General features: G+C 36.0%; 1 protein-coding gene across 10 annotated transcripts in view; it reads right to left on the bottom strand.

Moving 5' to 3' along the window:
* Positions 1–23,165, bottom strand: part of LOC124640973 (phosphatidylinositol-binding clathrin assembly protein LAP) — a 43,456-nt gene extending 20,291 nt beyond the window's left edge. For 5 of the 10 annotated variants that reach the window (XM_047178962.1, XM_047178965.1, XM_047178964.1 and 2 more), the window contains exons 1-3: positions 22,890–23,165; positions 13,082–13,224; positions 5,104–5,179 (exon numbers count right to left, since the gene is read on the bottom strand). In XM_047178962.1, the coding sequence (XP_047034918.1) occupies positions 5,104–5,179; positions 13,082–13,224; positions 22,890–23,040 (370 nt within the window). In that variant the 5' untranslated portion in view covers positions 23,041–23,165. The remainder of the gene's footprint in view (positions 1–5,103; positions 5,180–13,081; positions 13,225–22,889) is intronic. The other 5 variants (XM_047178967.1, XM_047178968.1, XM_047178970.1 and 2 more) reach the window with 3 other exon arrangements.
* Positions 23,166–23,172: the final 7 nt, after the last annotated feature.

The raw sequence follows: 23,172 nt of genomic DNA, 5'->3' as shown, positions 1-23,172 counted from the left end.
CGGCGCTTAGGTCGCGCGCGAGCTGCGCGCGGGCGGCGCAGAAGCGGCGCACGAACAAAAATGCACGCGCGCAGCTCGCGAACAGCTCGCGATCGGCTCGCGTACTGCGCATTCGCGGCGCATTCGCCAGATGTGGACGCACCCTTACATGCATATATATGCATTCATACATATGTGTATAAAGTACTGTGTACATAATTTAATAATCATAAATTAGATAGACATTAAAATACTGCAAATGAAATGTGTGGTATAAATTATGAAAATGTAGTGTTAATGTTGTAAAGTGTCAAATAAGTAATTTTTCCATAATTGCTGTCACAATGATACTTAACAGATTGTCTATAAACTGTTGAAGATTTGTTAATTACTGTCAGTCAGATTAACAACACTTTGACATGACAACGCCAGTTAAAGTACAATTCAATTTTCTATTTTTAATTAGTAAAAAAAATATTGCAAACAAAAATACAATATTTCATCTCAGAATCAATCCTTCATATCCTTTATATTCCTATGTCATTCTCATTTACAACAAGCCTTTATGAATAAAACTGGCATTTAGAACACAACCTTTACCCTACCAACAGCCTATAATTAACCTAACCTAACTTAAGCCCCTATATGGGGGGCTGCGGGTTGTTCGAAAGAGATACCACGGCCCTGGTACATAAAAGGCCTATGACGGAACACGACGGTTTTTAGTCAGTAAGAGTCTGACACTCCCTCACCGCTGCTAACCCACAGCGGGAGGGGTCATTTGATGATTTTTGACGTCGTTAAAAAAAAACCCTATATGGGGCACAACAAAATAATAATCACCAAACCACACACAGCCGTATCATCAAATACTCTCTTTACACATCTAACCCTCAATTTCAGGACCTCATTAACCCCAAAATGAAGTCTGGCTGCGTAGTGCTCTAAATATTCCTAACAATTCGAGGCATAGACTGGAGCATGGAGAATGAAATGACTAGCGGAGGTGTCATAACGGAAAATCTCTTAAGAAAGCAGCGCGCCATAATGCGGGTGTGTGAAGACGAGGAACGTTATCGTGTACTGTCTTCGCCCCTATACGCCTTCTTTGGAAAAGATCAATTTTTGTAATACCAAAAATATTTGACAGATGTCTCAAAGAATCTGAAAGCTGTATATCATTTTGTTCACGCCCACCGTACCTATTTGACCTAGAAGAAGACGCCTGACCTATCTGCATTATGGCATCTCCACTTATATTTCCTTACTCAGTGGACTGGAGCCTGTTTTATTAAAACGATTCTATTACATAAGTAGCGTCGGGACATTTCGACGCCAGATTGTTTGAAGGGTTTTGACTTCCTTGTGACTCATTGAATGCTTTATTTTTATTAGTCATTGTATAAAGTGCATTCCTAATGTATATTTATTTTCCTTGCTGTTATTCATTGTATTATGTCACAAAACTAGCTGCTCTCCGCAAGTTCCAGCCGCAAACCACGAGAACTTCTTCCCGCACCCGGAAAATAATCTATATCTGTTCAGTAGTTTTTATAAATCGCCGCCAAACAGACAGTAACTTTTTCATTTTTTATAATTAAGTATTTTTAATCATCTGCTGCTTTAAGTAAAGACAGAATCTAATCTATACACAAGAACTATTAGGTGACAAAGGTTAGGAAGTAACTTGAACCACCGATTAACAATAATTGCAATCTACCATACGATTATCGCGGTGTGAAAATCGTCAAGCTCACAAAGGGTTTTCTGAGGTCATTCACCTGAAATCTGATATCGTCCTTTATTAACGCCTAGAAGCTTTACACGAGCCATGAGTTTACATCTATATTAATTCGTTTTTAAGAACAACGTGTAAAAATTGGTGTCCTATAAAATGGCATATATGTCAGTTTATCAAGAGAAACCACAGTTTCACGCCTTGTGGTATTTCAATACTCCTTATACATTTCCATAACCGATCACAAGTCATTATCTGCGCAGCCTTTTTCCAACTGTTGGGGTTGGCTTCCAGTCTTACCGGATGCAGTTGAGTACCAGTGTTTTACAAGAAACGACTGTCTATCTGACCTCCTCAACCCAGTCACCCGGGCAACCCAGAACCTCTAGTTAAGATGATTGTCAGACTTTCTGGCTACTGACTACCCGTAACCACTGCCAAAGATGTTCAATGTCAGTTTCACCACTTGCAGTATTTAAATACTCCTTATATATTCCCATAAGTATCTCCAAGCTATTTGCTTTAATCTTCAACAGAACAAATCCTTACTGCTAAAAGCTTCGTGTTAAAATGAGATACGAAGCGGTTAAAACCGCATTCAAATTTATTTTACAACGCAAACAGAACGGCTACTAAATGTCCGAGCAACTTGCGTAAAATTTTAGTATTAAAAGCAACCGTAATATGACCATAACGTCTTCAATAAGCCGAGCAATAATATTAAAGTTAGGAATACATAATTCCGGATTTTAAAGGGCGAAATCTAGTAATATTATAAATGCGAAACTTTGTTCCTGTTTCATGAAGAATCTACAGGATTTTGATGACTTTAGCGGTAATCAAGCTCAATCACAACAATAAAATATAGGCAGCTCTCTGCTCTAGATGCGAGGGAAATAGATTCCACGGGACGTGGTTGATACCACTGGCTTGTAAATAAGCTATACAATTGTATGGTTCTTATGCCTTTTCTATTTTGAAAATTGTGTTATCGAGTTTCTCAAATGAGTCAGACTTCGACTGTTGAGTTTTATTAGTAGCAAAAAATGCATTCGCAAATTATATTAAAATTTGCTGAAGATGATTTGCCGTTATTGGATGTAGTTTTAGACTCCAATCAAAAAGTGGCCACAGTTTAGTCGATAGTTATAGATAGACAAAAAAAATGCAATCTATTCAACAAACATAATTTCAATAGTTAGGAATTACGATAAAGTATAGGTCCCGTTAACCTTAGTTCAAAGTATGTATAAAACGAAACAATAAAAATAAATATAATTGTTTTCAACACTCCACGGCCAATAAAGAGTAATCAACTGTGCAAATACTTTTATCACAGCATAAACAACTAATGTACTTCTATTTATTTTAAAGTATTATTTTTATTACTTTGGCAACAAAACAATCACATAAATCTCTAAACTAAACAATATAAAAGTATCTAAAAAATATTAATAGGTACCTATTCAGTTTTCGAAAAATATTTGCAAGAGAAAAATCATAGTCACTCTGTCGAGGTCGTAAGGTCAATGACCTCTAAGGTCACCGGCCAGAGTAAAGTACCCACATGTTCATACGTTAGCCGGAACTGAGCCGATATGCACTCGTACACATCAATACAGAAGGTTATGGTAATATTACGGTGTTATGGAACCATTATTTTACTAACTCAACTGGCAAGACCTGGTATCGAAGGTACAGCGGTCTCGTATAATAACTACATCAATTTGTACAGAGTTTTAATCTCTCTGTAAACACTTTCTCTAGAGCACCTAACTAAACAGTTTTGAAGTATCGAATAAATCGTCGAAGGGATCATGCATATGATGCTCCCCCATATACGTTCACACGGATAATGTGATTAGTCATCCTTATAACATCTACTCTCTCGTCCAGTTTAGACTGGGTGCATACATCGACTTCCATTGATCTATCTAATTTCTTTCAGACCATGTAAGTGTTTCACTGAGATTTGCTTTTCCGACTTATTGCAGCCTTTCGCAGTTCATTACTCTACTTTCGCAAAGAACGATCTTACTATACTTCATATACCATGGCAGTTAAAACCATCTCAGACAGCGAAAAATTTCGCCAGTCATCTCCAAACCAGACAGAACCATCCTTATATAGAGCAACGAACGTTTAATAGTAGTTTCGCCATATAAAGTACTAGGGCGCCAAGATTACTTGGCACCGATGGCGCACATAATGACGTAGAAATACTCCGTAGTTTGTGGATCCGTTGCATAATGGCAACATTACTATGGTTTCTAGAGTGTGAATCTGTAGGCTTGCAAATTAAGTCAAGGCGTATGATATGTGTCTTGGTGATATAAATAGTGGTGGAAGTAGAAAAATTGCCGCTTTTGATGGAATAACTTTTGTTTTAGAAGCAGAAGTTAAGAACTTCGAAACGGAATATAAGCACTCTTAAAACAATTTTTAACAAAAACCGTTTTGAACCTGCAACTGTATAAAAATCCATAGTTACGTAGAAGATCATGTAACAGTAGTATGAAACTGCTACACTTTTTTATCATAACCGCAAAATGGAGCGGTCTAATAGAATATAATGAAATTGATTAAACGAATCAAGAATCTTGCGGGCAAAATACTGGCCGATCGCGTAATATTTTCGTAAGCACATTCCGGTACACGCGTAACTCCTCTCAACAACATCATTCATAAACTACACGTAATAGAGGAAAAACAATTCATGCATTGTAACAATTTAGATATATCTGAAACACGCTACAATTTTATAAACACGAGTCGATCTTTTACGATTTGATTTTACAAATTCCGTACTATAATACATCGATTCAGATCCCAGTGAAAGTGATAAATAGGGGTCATATAGGACAAATAGCTGTCCCTTACAAGAGGGATCATAATGCGGGTCCAGTTTTGCTCGAAATTCGAGATGTTTCTGAGTACATATCTTATGGTAAGGGTTATCGAGCCCTATATCCGTCTCCAATAATCTTCGACATGGAAAGACGTCCCTACATCTTCCATCTTCGCACTTATGAAGTTGACTTATACTATTGCCTTGCAGATGTTTTTGGGGAGCGGTTATTGGTCTACGAGTATGTAGGTCATTGAATGGATAGTCCTGAACTCTTCAGTTCAATAGCAAGGTCTCGTCAAGTGCTCTGGTGTAGTATGACGTATTCAAATATTTGAAAAGGCCGTAACAATGTCTAGACATAAACTAGTTTAGTAACATTTTTTTTTTATAATCTTTAGCAAAGGAGATCGATTGTAAATGATATTCTAGACATAATTGCTTATAAATTTAGGTTTACAATGTCATTTCATTTGCAGTATTTTATATAGTCTATAACTTATCATCACATCATGATTCTTATAATTTTTGTACATACCTTGTACTCCACTTTTGTCTAGGAAATTACTAAGTTGAAATGTTGAATTACTCGATGCTAGATATTGTGTGAACCTCTGAAAAATAGAGAGAAATAACATTAGTATCGATGAATACACTTTAACAAAATAAGGTAATTAGGAATGTTATCGGTCAAAATCAAGTAACTGATGGAATTTTAGCAAAGGAGATACTACAAAAATACTCGTACTTTTATGAAGAAGCATTTCCCAAATATAAAACCTGGACCTAAGACCACTATTCAGAACTTTCTGGAAACAGTATCCATCATCAATGATACGAGTTACGTACGTACGTCATACAATCTATAACCTATCCCATACTATGAATAGATACATAGATAACATAAACATGCTTCGTTGCAAGAGCATGTCTTACGCTGTTATTTTTAACCGACAATATAGCAACGGCCCTATTTTCCGGAAACATTTTTAGGTCAAATGCATCATGTCTTTTTAAATAAGCTCCTGCAGTTTCCATGTTAATATTTAAAGCCGTCTTTTACTGAGGATGATAATAGAGTTGTGAATTGTTCATAAGCTGCAATTCCTTTGTCTACCAAGTTTTTGTTTAGGGAAGTAGCTTTTGTTATGTACCCAGGATTAACAGGGTTTATTGTGTCTTAAAATTGTTTCAGATGTGGCAGAGGTTTACTTCCATTTTGTTCATGTTCTATGTCATTTAGGTCGGCCCGGGTTTGAGTTGGCACATATCAATTAAAAGAGTGGCGCTCTTAATATCATCAAAATTACAATGTGGCAACATAAGATCAATTAAACCCTTTCTTGATGAGACTGACTACAGTCTACCCGTCATCATACTAGAATCTAGATCCTTCCAAACCAGTAAATAAAAAAGTTACTTTCAGTCTATTACTAAGGAAAACTGTATCACCACGCAATTATACAAGCCAGGCCACCTACATTATTTCCAAATTGAAGTGCCCGTTTATACTTAGAAACCTTTTCAATAATGTATGTATTGTAATTGTAACACGTACAGCACGTGGGTGGAGAGAGCCCCATCCCCGAAATAATCATCCCTCCCACAGGCAAAGAGATTGGGTCACCTATTCCGAATATGAAACGTAAAGGATATATTTTTGTATCAAAATGATTTGATTAACCTCTATCAAACGTCCTTTACAAGGGCCTCAGCAATTTTCCAATCTCCTTCAATGACAGATAGATCAATTACTAATTCATCAACAAAAGATACAGAGACACAATAATTGGCGCCGTAGGTATCCACCACTATATTTTTATAACGAAGAGTGACGCTTCGAACAATAACAAGTGCTCATAGACATTGCTACACAGTGGAACTCTTTTAACTCGAATCTTTGACTTAAGAAATATGACTTCCATTTTGATTGATTGCTTGTAAGAAAATCTATTTGTAGCATTCAAATTGATTCAGCGAGCTATTTCTGTCACAAAGAAAGGGAAATTCCTTTTCGTACCGTAGCGTTCCTTTAAAGTCCCAAGTCTTTAAGATTCACAGCGACGAGAGACTTCTAGCTAAATATCACAGCTATATTTCATACTAACTGTGGCTCGTAGTAACTTTTATCCTGGGAAAACTACATAAGTAGCTTGGATAAAAATGTCTTGTATAATGCTCTTACACTAGAGTGCAGTTTCTGAAAAACTGGGTCAGGATCTGAGGTAGTTGTATCAATAGAGATTTATTGTCACATATGACACTTCTGAATAATTCGATTGGTTCGTGAGTCGTTTGTAGATCATGGTATACCAATTGATCGATTACTAACCATGCCGATTAGTTTTCGCTAGCCATCCGCGTATCAATCACTCGTTCGCCTTATACGACATGATCTCCAGTCCTTACTCGTACATCAAGGCTTCTATTAGAATATCTAGATAATACCAGCTACAACTATTTCGTCTGTTTAGTATTTGAATTGGATCTATAACTTGCAGGATAAAATGGATCCTTTTTATCGTTATTTCAGCCAATTGCCGTCATTTGCTGAACATATCCGACCATCCAGGTGTTAGGTCTCCAGTGATTTGATAGTGCTGCAGTTTTTGTGTGGGACTTTTCTCAATAGTAGGATAGAATATCGTGTTTGTTTTCGATATACCTTAGTAGCACCGTATCTTTACGTTTCACTACAGAGTACAGACATCGTCTATTGACACAAGTGGAAGGCACATTGTTGACATTCTTATTTGCTATAGTCGTTATAGTAAATCGTTCTCCTCTACGCAAGTTGCTAACTGAACTAAAGTATTTGTATGATGTTATGAATATTCGATAACTTTATAGAAGTGTGGCAAATGTTCTTTTCCTTCTGATAAGGCACTACGAAAAACACTTTCCTGGGTATTCCATGTTTCTGACTCGATACTTCAGTATTCCTTGTTGGTCAAGGACAAACAGTTCGGGTACAATGTTTGTCAAACAAAATTGAAGAAATAGAAATTATAATTTCTAATAATTACAAGAAAATATGTTTTATAAAATATGATAAAGAAACGATAATGGAGTTTGGAAAAGTTAACTTGGCTTTATCAACACCAAAGGGAGAATTGTACCACATTCAGAATCGATGAAATTACAGCGTAATAAATTCAGGAACCGCTGACTATGAAACAAGCAAAGCAAATTACGTATCATAACTGGCCTAACCACAAAATCAGAAGCATACTAAACAGCTACAATTTCCTCAATTATGACCACCAATGAAACCTCACATTTCAAGCTGATACGTTTGTTGTCGCAAAACTATTGATTAACATGAAAAATATGAATGGTATTTCAGTAAATTGGTTACATAAATGTACCTAATTGTATCAACTATACATAATTATGGTAGTCTGTACCTATATGGTAAAGAGGTAATGAATTTACGCCAATTTTAAAATTCTGTTTTATCCGGGTACTTGAAATACTTCCCTCAATATGCGAGTGCAACCATGGCAAATAGCTAGAACATTATATGTAAAAGTTGTTCTTCTTAATATTTAAGGGCTTGATTGCACCACTTTTAATCAAAAGCAGAAGGGTCATAATTGAAGTTCAAAAGTTATTTTAGAAGACTTTCCATGAACCACAACTCCGATAAATATCAAAGATGAACACGGAAAACGTAAAAAATTCATTAAAAAAAAAATTAATGTCCAATATTGACTTATTATTTATCATAGCAGGTTGCTTCCAAAGTGAATGCGACAATAACTGGGAATGAAGGTTGGAGTTTCTGATGAGGCTAGCCAGATAACCTTTATAATTGTATTAGAAGCACTGTCGTACTCAAGTGACTGCCACGCCGTACAACGTGGGAACTAGGTCTGACGTTCTTATGGGGAGACTATATAGCCATATTTGCGTATGTATGCCGTTCTTCCTTATGTTAAGACTGTTGGTAAGACTTCTACTTAATCTAAGATACCTCTACTGGTAATGCGTACATTACATATGGATTACCAGATTACGGTTAATTTGAACATTTCTTCAATGGCAAATAAGTCTAAAAGGGTTGATGAATAGTCCAAATTAAGGCTCCCTAATGAACCCAAACTGTTTGACCCAATTGGACCAGATTCCATTCATCCCAAGCTTCAAAGTGCTATACTGGTGACAACAAAGAAATGTTTACATAACTATTAAATTATCCTCTGAAATAAATTACATAATAGCATTATGTACTTCGTTGCGCTCGCGCAGCTATTTGCACGGGAAATTAATAGCCGTAGCGTGACGCGACAAATTAATATTTGATAAGGCACGAGTATGGATAAAAAATCTGTATAACAACAGTGAAAATTTTCTGTTACAGTCAGGTTGACATGGAACTCGATGGCCGCATAAGACTGATGTTGCAGCAGATATTATATCTACCTCTTGATGGATTTTTATGGAGTGTTACACAGCAGGATAGTAATGAAGACCAAAAGCCGCATAATTTAGGATATTTAGGAACCTATCTAAATCATAACCCATACAATACATTCGATCTCTGATAGTAAACCAGAGCTGATGTAACAGATCTTTCAAATGTTAATACTGATCATGAAGGCGTATCATCTCAATATGGCATAGTAAACGCATCGACTGTTACAATGTACAGACAATAAACAAGTTACGTACATTCTCTCGTAAACAAGCGCTGTGTGGGAAGTTTCATATCTTATCGTAAATAAAAAGCGCAAAATAGAACGCTGCTTTTCATACGGCTAACAATAAGAAAAAAACTTTATTTCCGCACGTGACGCAGGTATTCAGCGCTTCAGAAGCATGTCAACTTTTTTCGCATTTGGCAACGTTGCATTTATCTGTCAGTGGTTGTGACGTTTTACTTTTTTTTCGTAAAGATGTCGAGTGAGTTACGTATAGCCCCGCCTCTCGTCTGTCATTGCATTACGACACGTCTGCGGTTTGCCTGATTAACTACCTAGTATGGCAGAGGTCAGGAGAGGCATCTGATTGATACAGAGAAGATACTGCATCATTAAACACGTTCTCTTTACAAACCGTGTCAACATTCTATCAAGGACACCGTGTGGGCATTTGAATAAATATTTTTATTTTATACTGCATTGAGCCTCACAGGTTTCAATGTTGTAAAAGGAGATATTCTCGTCTGAACGTCAGCTATTGATATCGTCGACTCCAGTGTGCATGAAAAATAGGTCATCATAAGTGTAAGCCGAATCGATTTCAGCTTACTCTTCAATGAAAGGAAACGGCCTTCCCCAGGTCACTTACGTCATCAATAGAAGGAATTTTATCTTTCTACAATGAATGAAAGTCAATTAAATAAAACTATTAAAACTTTACGATATCCGGAGTTTGATAAGCTCATGTTAATCAGTTCTATGCGCACGCGGTGATTTCATTAACATTTCCAGCTCTTTAACGCCAGCTGGGCTGTGACATTCAGATAAGGAAAAACCGGTGTTCCATGAAACGGCATTGAAAAATCCCCGTTTCTGTTTACACTGTTGGCATAGTGGATATGTTTGTCCTATATGGAGAGCTTAGGCACTACTGGATCGATTCCGAGATTTTATCAACTAAGAAGGGATGAAACAAAGTTGAGGCTAATTTTGTCAAGTGTCCACTCAGACCAGACAAATATTTCGACTCAAGACGCCCAAAGTTAGTATGACCTACTTTTTAAGTGATAGCCGAAGTGGTGATAAACGCCGTGACCTCACAGTGATTTGATGGGCCAGAAATTGAATGATTCACATTAATTAGTATCGAGTTCACGGCCCACATGTTGATCTCTTATAGACTATGTATTGATTTTCTTCGTTAAATTATTGAGGTCAAGTGCAAAGGATACTTATGTAAGATGTTACTTCTGGAGTGACGTACTAGAAAGTATTGCTTTCTTTGGGAGGAACCTAATTGAGTATCATATCAGCCTATCACAGTCCACTGCTGTGGGTAAGCGTCAAATTAAATAGATGGTAGGAATATTACTCGTCCCTTACCTTTTCCTGAAAAAAATAGGTTAGCCTTCATATTCCAAGAAATGATAAAGCCGCAGTCCCGTTTTGTGTAGTCACACCCACTAAGGAATTACTCAGCAAAAGTAGATAGGACGTCCCCTGAGTGTCGTAAAAAGCGAAGATGAAACAACATCGGAATTAGATAAGCAATAAGATGTAGAAGTACAATATCTCTTTGCTTACGAAATTAATGTAACATGTGGAACATCAAAGTGAGACAGGTTGAAAGCTAGAATTGAATCAGAAGTGAAACCTATTTTGGATCAGAGCGTATTATAAAGCGAATCGATTTGAGACGGTAGTAATGATGAAAGACGGAAGGTACAATGTGGTCTTGATTGTTTAACCTGTATAATATGCATCGGCTATAGTAACTATTTAAAACAATTTTACTATGTAAAGCAATACCCCCATAAGACTAAAACACTCTGTTATGGCAATATCGTGACTCATTGATAAGTACTCAGTTTTATACACAGAGTATATACAGCTGTAACGTGGGAATACAAAGACGAATACATACATAAATTAAGTGACAAACAATCAAACAATGCCTACATTTACGTTTATGAGAATAATAATCCACGTTTTGAGAAAACTTTTGCCTTGAAAATGGATATCTTTGAGAACCAACATCTATGTAGTCCTTAACAGATTTAAGACTACAATTTTCCATCATTCCTGTTACACTCGGCGCAACAGAACGAATCAGTTAATTCCTGTTTTTCTCTTACAAGTACGTTTTTTAGACTTTATACTGAAAGTCTAAAAACGAGTAAACTCATGAGTTTCACAGTGTCCGTCTCCAATAATAACGTAAGTCATAAAAATGTTATGCTGCCATCACACAAACAGATGGCCCGATGGATATAAAAGGAAGCCCTGTGAAATTCTTTGGAGAAAAACGTGTTGATACTAAAAAGAACGCGTAAACAGTTATCTGTCCATACTTTATGGACTGTATAAGGTGTTACCTCACATAGCTGTCAATGGCATTCTTTTGCGGGAATCATTTTCTATGCTGGCTGTTTCACCGGCAGTTCTTTTTATTGGCCCTTGAATTATAAAGCGAAGCAGGGTAAGTGACATTTGGGGTTTTTCCGCAGCAAAAAATTGCAGGAATAAATTCTGTCCCTACTAGTGAGTCAGTAGGGTGACGCCCGTGATAAGGGCTTAAAGGCGCCATTCTGGTGCTACAGACACGATGCACTTGGATTTATGTAAGCTATGTTTGTATGCAAATGTAGGTGGAATCATCCATTTGATAACGCTACTTGAACCACTCTCCGGAATGGGATGGAAATTCTGTGACTTCATTTCAACTAAGAAGGAAAGCTAATGGACATGGTTCCCTACATGAAGTTATTACCTAAAGACCTACAAACATAGAATATGTTACAGTATTAAAATTACACTTAGTTTCTCTAACTATTGAACGCAATAACAGTTTTTAAGCTCCCATTCCACGTCAGGGTAAATTACGTACGTCACACGCTATTCTAATTGATCTAATACATTCCTAAACTTCAAACCAAAGTCTCATCTAATTCTGAACATGGATGGCATCAACTACAGCTTTGTACACAAATGCCCATTTGATGTGCACTCCTTTGGAAATTCGGCGTAACTCCAGTGAACAATTTCCATCCGATATACGTATTCGTTTGAAACAGTGCACACATTCTTGTCGGCAAGGATCTCATCTTGATTTTAGAACATTCTGAACAAAGAACATCTGCTAGTTTAGAGACTTTGCTGACCTATCTATTGTTTCTGAACAGCTTACCTTACTGCCTACCACATAATCTTTTCCATCTCGTCTCAATCTATCCTAAGGTTTTGGTCAGGAAGAGATTGCTCTTGGTGAAACGATCGCCCATTATGTTACCTATAATCAGTTTTAAAATCAAAAATATATACCCATTAAAGCATAATTATCTTTGAAGGCCTGGATCCTATACCCACAAGACCCTAAAATAACACATTGATACTTCTATTAAGAACTGGTCATAGAAGAGAAGAGTAATCTGTTTACTATTACACTACTTTCGTGATTCACTCCCTACACTCGTATGGATCAGATATTCGTTACGTAGTCAATCGTAGGCCAAATATTTGTTTGTGTAATTGATGTTAGTAAACACATTCACGATAAAGAAGACAATGCCAAGGGCTGATAAAGTTCAATAGTAGTTTTGCTGACTCCATAGAGACCAGAGGTCTTAGAGACGCAGGACGTTTTTTAAAACTGCAGGACGCTTGTGGAAGTATTCGCAAAGTAGCATGGTTCATTCCTACAGTACTCGTTAAATTAACTAAACCCCTTTGAAGTCAGCCATTTGTAACCATGTTCATGCGCAAAGGCACTAGCAGTAGTAAACGGCAAAGTTATAAATGAAGGACGGGTGGTTCATATTTTGGAGCAATCGTTATTTCTTGATATGCTTGCGAAAGTAAAAGTAGTGGTCTTACCTCATTCCCATATGCTAATAGATGATGAACAGTTATTAGAGCTTTATACACCACCACCCAATTGGTGTTCTGTGTGCGCTCAACCAGCAAGTTGGCGAGCTGTGGTATCGACACGTTGGGCTCGTTTGTGCAGTGGACTAGATCTGTAAAAAACAATTAAAATTAAATTAGAAATAAATTAGAAACAAGGTAGGTTATGGCTTGTATTTTGATGATCATAGATAGAGGCAACAATCAGGTTTATTCTTAAATCGCTGGTTGGGTTACACTTAACATAACACTCATCGCATTTATAAGATGTAGTTTACTGTTCTATGAAGAAAAGGTTCTGAGGAAGCTAAGTGTTCTTTTGAAATGTGTGGGGATGTCTAGTTGAAATTCAAAATTGTATTCAAGGTTATTCGACAACTGCAGTATTCCTATTGGTACTCCATTTTGTTTGGGCAATATGTTCAAAAATTTTGCCGTCGAAGACCCAAGGGTAAAGCGGATAAGTTGATGTCCAGGAAAAACGATAGTGAATTTGATTTCTTATCAGTCATTTGTTTACAGCACAATTGCTCCCCAACAAGGTGCCTTATCATAATTTTAATTGTAACCATGGTGGTAAACTCGATACCCTCGCTTATCGGTCAAAGATATAAAAACAGATGTAAAATAATTAAAGTAATATAATCTTCATAGCAGAACCAGACACATTTTGGCCATGTCATATGATTATTTTAATAACGTCAGATTAATTTTCACGAGTATCATTAAATATTTAACCTACTTTATTTGCAGTAAATATTGAAAGCAGACTTCCATTTTGCTTCAGCCTTCCTTATATTCATTTATTCCGAACTATTCGGAACCTTTTCCATCTATTGCTCCGTTACAATTTTGGGTATCGGAGCTATCTAGGAGATTATATTATGGAGTTATAGACCAACCATCTGCGTCGCAATACCACTATACTTTGATCACCAATACGCTTTCCAAGCCTATAAATTTTGGCTCTGTACCTCTTATATCGATCTAAAATGTTCCCATGTTGAAAGCTAGTTCGTAAATTATTTACAGGGTAGAATAAATTATGTCACTTTGTACTTCCAAAGCAAACTTATACGTTGTAAAAGCACTAATTGATATCCATTAGCGTTGGCATTGTGAGTTAATAATTCTAAAGCAACAATGGAAATAAATCGATTTTCTGTCTAGTGATTTGTTGGTTGTTAAGCGAGATAAATGTGAATAATTGCAAAAAAAATCTGAACAACGGAAGTTGCATAAAGATATAAAATTAAATCATCATTCATAACTTCAACGCGCTATCTCGATTCGCAGTATGAAACTTGAAAATCGAGAATCCTTAACAACTGACTGGTACATTTAATGAATGATCGATACTAAAATCGAAATCTGTCATTTCCAACTTAAAAATCAAAACAGCTACAAATATGTACATATTTACATTTATAAACATTTGGAAACCCCATTGCATCATCATAGCAACAACAGAAACTGTATAACGAGTTCTAAAGAAAAAAAAGTTGTTACAAAGCTAAAAATTAGCAACATCTTGCCATTTGCGGCGACCTTTGGCATTGGAGGGGTCTGTCCTTAAGACTTAACAAATTATCTCTAAGTAATTCGATCTTGGATATCTTCAACGACATAATCTTATCCATGATTAAAGGCCGTTGCCATAGCTTCCTGACTGAGGTCCTGAGACCTCTTGAGTCGGTTAAATGAAGAATTCGTTTAAGATTGTAACCGGAGATATTTGAGTTTTCGAGTTCAAGGGCAAACGGACGTCATGACTTTGCTGAGGAATCTGGTTTATTTCAACTTTGAAATTAAAGCATAAGTTATATCGCAGCGTAAAATGAAAATAATTTCTAAGGACGACACAAATAATTCATTTTAATGCGAATACGCCCACTCAGTACCAACAAGAGTTTTTGAAACACGAACCAGTTCAAGTTTCCTCTCTATTTATCTCGTCCTCCGCAAAAGCTGTCAGTCTAATAGATAAAATTGTTTGGATGCAAACTGTTTGAATGGAAAGACAGATTGTCATCAAAGTTGATGCTTTCATTCAACTAATGGTAGTAGGCACTCACGCTTTCCTTCATATGATGAAAACTATCAACCATCAGATAATATCGAGCTATCGCAAAAGCGTGCTCAATTCAGCTTGTAATGATCATATAGATCAGAATATTGGAAATCTTCAACGCATTTGATGATTTCTCTGATACGTGGATACCGAAGTAAGTATTCTAAGTTATCTATCGTAAAATCGTGTCAAAAGTACAGAATATATTTGCAGTAGGCAAATCAAGTTCCAATGGGTCTTATTAGTTCCTAATTTAATTGTTGTGATTTTTCTTTGTAGATTGTGAATACTACCTCTACGACCTTCAAGGTAAAATCAATAGTGTAAACCGAGCAGCCAGCAATTGCCGCCTCCGAAAATCTCATTAAAATGTCGTACAACTCGTAACGAATTTAGTCACAGGCGAAAACAGGAGGGGTAAATAAATCGGTTTTTCACTCCCGCTTGACAAGCACGCTAGGCATGCAAGCCCATTGATATTATTAATAAGGACATAGTGTATTTCCCAGCATTCTTTTGCTTTGTTATCCCACAAATTCCAGTCACCTCGTGCGTGATGGCACACAATAAGCACTTTCGCATTTTAGCTACAGACAACGGCTATAGAAAAAAAGACAATTACACCAGGTCGCAACGAAGGTCGGGTCGGACAGCGTAACAAAATTATTATTTACCGTACTTGACCTGATAATAAACCATTTTGTTACGAAAGCGCTGACCAAAAATTTAATCGAATGTGTCGCGTGCGTGAATCGAGAACAAACGACACCTTGTCATGAAAGATTACATGACTTGTGACGTCACAGAATTTACATTATCATCGTCATAGAATTTCGCGTCAAATGACGCAGTTCGTCTTATCCTTATTTAGTCGAACTAATGAGTGATTCATTTTATGCGGTCGACAGGTATGCCTTTTGCTTATCAAAACGTAATGCAAATAAGTTTTGAGAATGATAAGAGTGTTTCTATTTTACATTGCTTACACTTGGTGAGATTCATAACATTTATTTTCCTTAATTAGAATTAAAAGAATGCAATAAGGGGTTAGAATAAACCCATATCTGATAGAAACTAACGTTTTATTTAATGAGAACTGTAATACAATCTGCGTAACAAACAATAGCTTTCTTAGGTTCAAGAGACCATTGCAGTGTCTGGGAAAGAATAAAATAATTAAAATGAAACGGAAGACGTGCCCATAAAAATGACAAACGAGCAAATACTACAATTTTGTTTAGAGAACAAATGTCTTTTTTATGGTAATCTTATACTAAGGCGCATGATGTCACAGTCTAGCCTAATGCAACTCTGCCAGAAAATCGTCTGACACGGGGACATCCAAAATTCGATAAAACCTTTGTAGCGACTAGTAAGATATTTTATTGGCTAGGTTTAGTTCCAAGATTCTCTAAAGCTGCGAGCTATTTAGTCTAGCGCTCCGGCGACCTAGTCTAGGGGCAGACGGGTCGATAAACACCTCATTTATCAAAACGGTCCAACTTTCCGGAGGCTTTAATCTGCGGAATATAGGAACACGCTTAATGACATTTGTGGGCAGAAGATTACACTAACGGTAGGAAAATCAATAACTGTCCCCTGACCTTTAAACGAGATACATTGTAAAAAACCAGCGAAGTAAGAGTTGGGTATTGACCTTGAAGATTTCGCATCTTCGGACGTAGGCAGATTTGACCATTGCTCATATTTCAAGATAGCAACTGGCTTTTACGGTTCTATAGATACGATAGCCCTTTGTGTGGCAGACAGAATCAAAAGCTCAGAGAAAGGGTTGGGATGCTCCGGTAGGTACTAAACGGTATAAAAAAACATTGCAATTATATTTTTAAAGCTACAAAAGAACTTTCCAGAGCTTCACAACAATATGCTAATGGAAACAATGATCTGATTCGATCCGTTGACCCAGTAACGGCATCGTTTACAGCAGTGAGAAAATAAGTTTTATAGACAGCAAACTAATTGACTTTTATTGGGAATAAATAGCACAAAGCCCAGTATAGTGCAGCAAGAAGTTAACGAGTTGTCGATAGATGCCATCGCGTCGCCACTTGTCTGACGTTAAAAAAACGTCTAGGGATTCTTACGGACAATTTTGAAAATCAATGTGGGACGACGTTTCATAAGGATTATGGTAACGAATATAACTGAAATCCATTTATAGAACCATTCATAAGTACAAAAATTAATTATTGTTATTTCCTCATGAGTTCATAATGCCTATAACTGGATTGGATCACACTCTAAAATAATTACTGCGCCTAATTGATTCAATGTGTTATATTTCATAGAATTTGACAGCATGACCAACATGGAAATTTCGCGGCACGATGACTAAGATTTTAGAGTAGCAATTAAAATGTAGTCTGCCTTCTAACTGAGTACTAACGTTCGCTATTGCTAATGGGAATAAACTAAATATTTCTACTACAAGCTCTCTTCTCAGGTCTAGCTCGGAACATAAGACACCATTGATAAAAACTATCCTATATTTTTCCCAAGGCTTCAATCTGTCTTCCGTACATTATCGCAACTGTATTCATCCAGCCATGTGACTGCGAAACAGACTCCACATGCGGCTACTTTCCCTTTCATAATTATTAAGGAAGTACATCCTGTACTTGTTTAGAATATAATTAAAGTCTATCTAGGCCCTCTGTAAACTTTTTTCCCATCAACCAACACGACCTCAATGAAGTGACCTCCAAACGTAACCGGTGACATAAAGACATGCATTAAAAACTTAATATGAACATTTAAATGAGTAAGCACATTTCATATTCTTAAGTGGAAGTTCTCACGATTTGCATTCTAATGTCATCGAGCTGGTGCATAATTATGATGTTACAATGCCGAATTTACAAGTTATCTAATGATAAAAGCCGCTGATGACAATATGCTTGGCTCATGTAAGAACTAAACTTCATTTTGCGGGAACGAAAGGCACTTCTGCTTTCCGGGAGAACACGTATTTTACGATTTTAAGGCAGATTTAGTAATCCTCCTACAACTACCTTCATGTAAAACACGCCTAAAACAATAGTAAATTAACAAACGCGCGCCAATCTCATGAGGAAAGAAAGCCATTAGTGAAATGTTCATCAACTAGGTACCTATATATCACGATTAATAGCCGCCATGACAGTGACTTTTTCTTAAGACTACAAGAGAATGAAACTCCGATGTTTGTTTTTCAGTAAAAAACATAGTGTTTACTTTATTAGCCATTTACCTACAACATGTTGCGGTTGACTGATTGTAATTTTGCGGTTAATTTTATCTAAATCTTCATGTTATGTGATCGAATGTCTGATCATATCACATTCCATTGTAATTCTTCGTTTTGAGGATGACTTATTTGAAATTTAAGTTCTTAAGAACTTTGTCATCAGAACGGGTACCACGAAATTCAAATAGTTGATGGACTGGATATTATATTAACCCGACAATATTCATATTCTGCCTATGAAAAAATAAATCAGAGTCTAGATTAATATCAAGCTGCATAATATCTAACAAATAGCGTGAAATTCCGAAGCTTCCAGAGTACAATGCGACGACAATTTGATATGATAACTAGGCAGGAAACGAGTCTGTCCTGTTTATCGTATTTCACTCCAATCACACCAATTAACGTCCCGAACGAACACAATACAATGTTGTATTATTTTATTATTGAAACCATATTGGTCGCCCAGATAATAGAACTATTTATTTTAAAGGGCCAAAATACGAAGCATCTATGTAATATATGAATGTACCTTGTGATGTTCAGATTCATCTGCCTAGCCTTTTCGCAATTACGTTTGGGTGGGCTTTTTATGTAAAAAGATGCGTCTGAGTACCAGTCTTTCCATGGCGCGAAATGACGTCCCGGATTCCCGATTCACCATCAGAACTTGAAATGCATTCACATTAATCATATAATCGAATTTAGCTAGAACCTGTCAAACCCCACAGCATTGCCTTTTATGGTGAAAAACGAAAGAAGTAGCCTCACAACATTGTACTCTCTAGCTAACAAATGATGCGATACACATAACTACATCTAGACATAACATAGTAATCCTTTCACTGACCCGCTTATTGTTATTAGTCATAACTGGTCTTCGGAACGTTTTGTTGATATCCTGTAATTCTGTTAATCCTATCCTATAATTTAACATAAATTGGATGAATGGGTATTAGAAGGGACTGCTTCGAATTTTTTCATGTCTGAATGTTGGGTCTTTATGTTATATCCTATTGACTCAATTCTTGAAACATTAATCTGGTCTTCAGCCTCATTAATTATTTTAAAATCTAAAATTTACACATCTAGGTTTCTATTAAATAATTCATTTTAACAGTAGTATTCTGATATAAAGCTATATATCTGATATTCACAATAAAGGTCAAAAAGCTACTATCCAGGAAAATAAAGTTTCTACTTATAGCAACTGGCCATAAGAGTTTCAAATAGAATTTGGACGGGTCTTAGAAACGATCAGACACACCATTACCAATACCACATTGATAGAAATTGTTTAAAGATGAGTATATGTATGTCTACATAATTAGAAAGGGAAGCCTATTGCTTTAAAATGCAAAAATAATAGCCTGTCAGCAATTAGATAGCTCGAACTATTGAGGGAGCACATATAATGTAACCACAAGTGGAGAGTTATGCAATCACCAAATGCATAATTATTATTAACTGAATAACAACAACCCACTGACATTTGAATGTGAAGAAAACTATTTACAAGACTTATCTACTCCTATTAATTTTATCTATCTTATATCTAAAGAGAATCAAATTAGGAAGCTGTTTGGTTATAGGTAATTTTATTTAACTGAAAAATTTACAAATAAAAAATATCTTTTAGTAACAGAAAGGTGATATTTAATTATCGTTTATTGAAGTGCTGATTGCTATCAGAAACGTCCAGTTCAAAATCTGATAAGACATTAAACAGGAAAATACACCTGCCATTAAGTAACATTTATAAGAAGTGCACAAGTTAGAATTAATGCAGTTTTTATCTGATATTGTATACTCATCTATACATATAATAAAATGATAGGAAAGTCAAAACTGTATATTGAATATTTTTTTAAAAGAATACTTGGGGGGTGATCCATAATCGATTCTGAACAAAAATATGTAGTTTTTAGAATTTTTGTTTGTATGTCTGTTTATCTGTTTGTCTGTATGTTTGTCCAGGATAAACTCAAAAAGTACTGCATGGATTTAAATCAAATTTTGCATGACTATTACCTGGGGCCCGGTTCAACACATAGGCTATATATTATCACGCTATCGCCTACGGAGGATGAGCAATGAACGATTAAATGAACGAAATTGGAAAATTGGAAATTCTATATTGCCCACGCAGGCGAAGTCGCAGGCAATAGCTAGTATATGATACATATGTACTTCAAGATACTTTAAAGAATTTTACATACAACAGAACTCCTCAAAAAAAAAAACAGACAACTACTAATGGCACATATAAAAAATCATGTTCAGGAAATAAATTAATAAATATATATATATGTTTAGAAGCATTGTCATCTACCAAGGGATAATACGGCCATTAATTACTGTGTAAATGTAATGCAGCCGTATGTCCCATTAATCAGTGTTACACTGGACGCATGGTGTTAGACATTAAGCCAGACTCTCTGTTAAACGCTGACTCATAGGCTCACAATAAAATGCTAATGCAAGGATATTTAAATAGAACATGTTCTATGAATAGTTTGCTCATGTATGGAAGAAGAATTTTATTATTTTGTCATGCATGCAAATGGCTTCAGAAAAGTGCTCTTCAGAAATGTGTTGCTGGGGAGTTTGTATAGCCTAATATGCTTCTTTCCAGCAAAAACTCTTAGAACATAATAAACAGAGAATTTTTTGTAGTAATACTTGCCATTGTCCAGCAGTTTCACACACGTCCAGTGGAAACTACTGCCCATACCGGGATAATAAAGCCTATGTTACTCGGGAAGAGGGTGTCTTTCCTACAGTGAAAGAAATTTTATAATTAACCCAGTTGTTTTTGACAACTAACAAACAAAAAAATCTCTTTATAAACATTAATGTAGATGGTGTAACCTGTCTGCATTTGTAGATGGGGTGTAAGACAGTGACAGAAGATTGTCCTCTAGCCACAGTCCAGGGGCCCGATTCTCCTAATTTTACTTAAGCGACCTTCGATTGACGTTCGACTCGATTCGACTGAGATCCAATCCCGACTCGATTACTATTGAAGCGTATGTGGCATTCCGCTATTTTTTCTTTGAAATAAACGTTTTTATTCTTTTCTGTCATTCAATAATGAATCATTTTGTCTGCAAATGTTTTACGATTGCCAAATGATTGCACTGCAAACTACCGTATAGACCAAAATTACCAAAATAGCATACCAATCGCACACCAATCAAATGTCAATCGAATACGATTGGTCTTTTATTAGTAGCAGAATGCCCGATATGGTTAAAACTGCTATTACGATCGTATTGCGATTCGATTACTATTCGATTTTGACATTATTAACTTAGGAGAATCGGGCCCCAGGAACATAGTTTATGATGGTTTTGATGGCCTTGTGATGATGTTTTTGGATAACTTTGACATTTACTTTTAATGGACTGCAGGTACTATGCAATAAAACGAATTAATAAATAGTAGGTAGTAGGATTTTTGTTTTAATAAAATGACAAAATCCTATTACCCACAATATGAACTAAAAATTAATTGTAAAACAGATGTTTTTTACTTTTAGTCTGTCTATGTTATTTTGAAATATCTATGTTTATTAACTGATAAAAAGCAGACAGATTGTTTTTGTTATGTTCTTGCAAGATAATTTTGTTAATCAGACCATCATAAAAGTGAGACCCAGTTTTAATTTTTTATGATTCATACTAATGTATTGTCTTTTAAGATTCTAGGTAGTGTAGGAATTTTACAAAGAATGGTTTTCTGACCACATGGCTAGCTACCTACTAGAATATGAAAATATTTGCTGAATTTTATTTATGTAAAAAATATATTATTTTTGAAGGTAAGATAAACTACTTACACATACCCTATCTTTCTAGAAAATTATTTTTTCTGTTATCTTCATTATAGTGGCTGAAGATAGTGACAACACCTCTTTAAAAATGTCCATACACATGAACAGGCAAAATTTTAGAACAAGTTCATAGATCTTAGTTTTGGTAAGATAGTAAGTTATATGAGTAGCAATGTAGCTAAGAAATGAATGCTAGATAATTACATTATGCAGTTGATACAAATCAGAGGCTCAAACAGATAGTTATAGGTTCTTATATAAAATCAATAAGTAGGTAGTTAGTTTTTTTCGCCAACCAACACGTTATATTCCAGTTTAACATGACATAACTTAGGTAATGTGTGTCAAGCCACACAATACTGAGAAACAACATTATGTAAAAATATTTCGACATACTAAATGCGAATTCAATTGCTATTATCTTATTATTGTTTTATTGTCAGAGAATACGCGTTCTATGAACTTGAGTGCGGTCGTCACGGCTTACATTCAATATCATAGAAATGTTATCGACCATTGCCAGAGTCGCTGTGGCGACGACGTCGTCATGATTATTGACCGAAAAAAACATGTGTGTTTAGAGATTTACGCTCCAACGGATGCGTTTTACCATAACAGTACTTACAATCTAAATGTTTCTTTTTGGGTGCTATCATTTCTTCAGTGGTAGCTTTGCAAACGGATTTAGCTAAACCCTGCCCGGCGATGCTGTGGCGGGCGGCCAACAGCCTATCGTTTATAGTCTGACCCGCCATCCTCACGTTCAGTCCTGACATAAACTATTTACACGACGGAACGACACTTATTTTCGCGTTTTTACAACAAATTCACAAAATTACGACGATGACGGGTAAAATATGTCACCGCCCCCCCGACTGGCACAATACTAAATTCAAGATGGCGGACGT

The sequence above is a fragment of the Helicoverpa zea genome, chromosome 21 (genome assembly GCF_022581195.2).
Source record: "Helicoverpa zea isolate HzStark_Cry1AcR chromosome 21, ilHelZeax1.1, whole genome shotgun sequence".
NCBI classification, from domain to species: Eukaryota; Metazoa; Arthropoda; class Insecta; order Lepidoptera; family Noctuidae; genus Helicoverpa; species Helicoverpa zea.
Note: the sequence above shows the minus strand (reverse complement) of the source record. Positions and strands in the feature narration are given on the sequence as shown.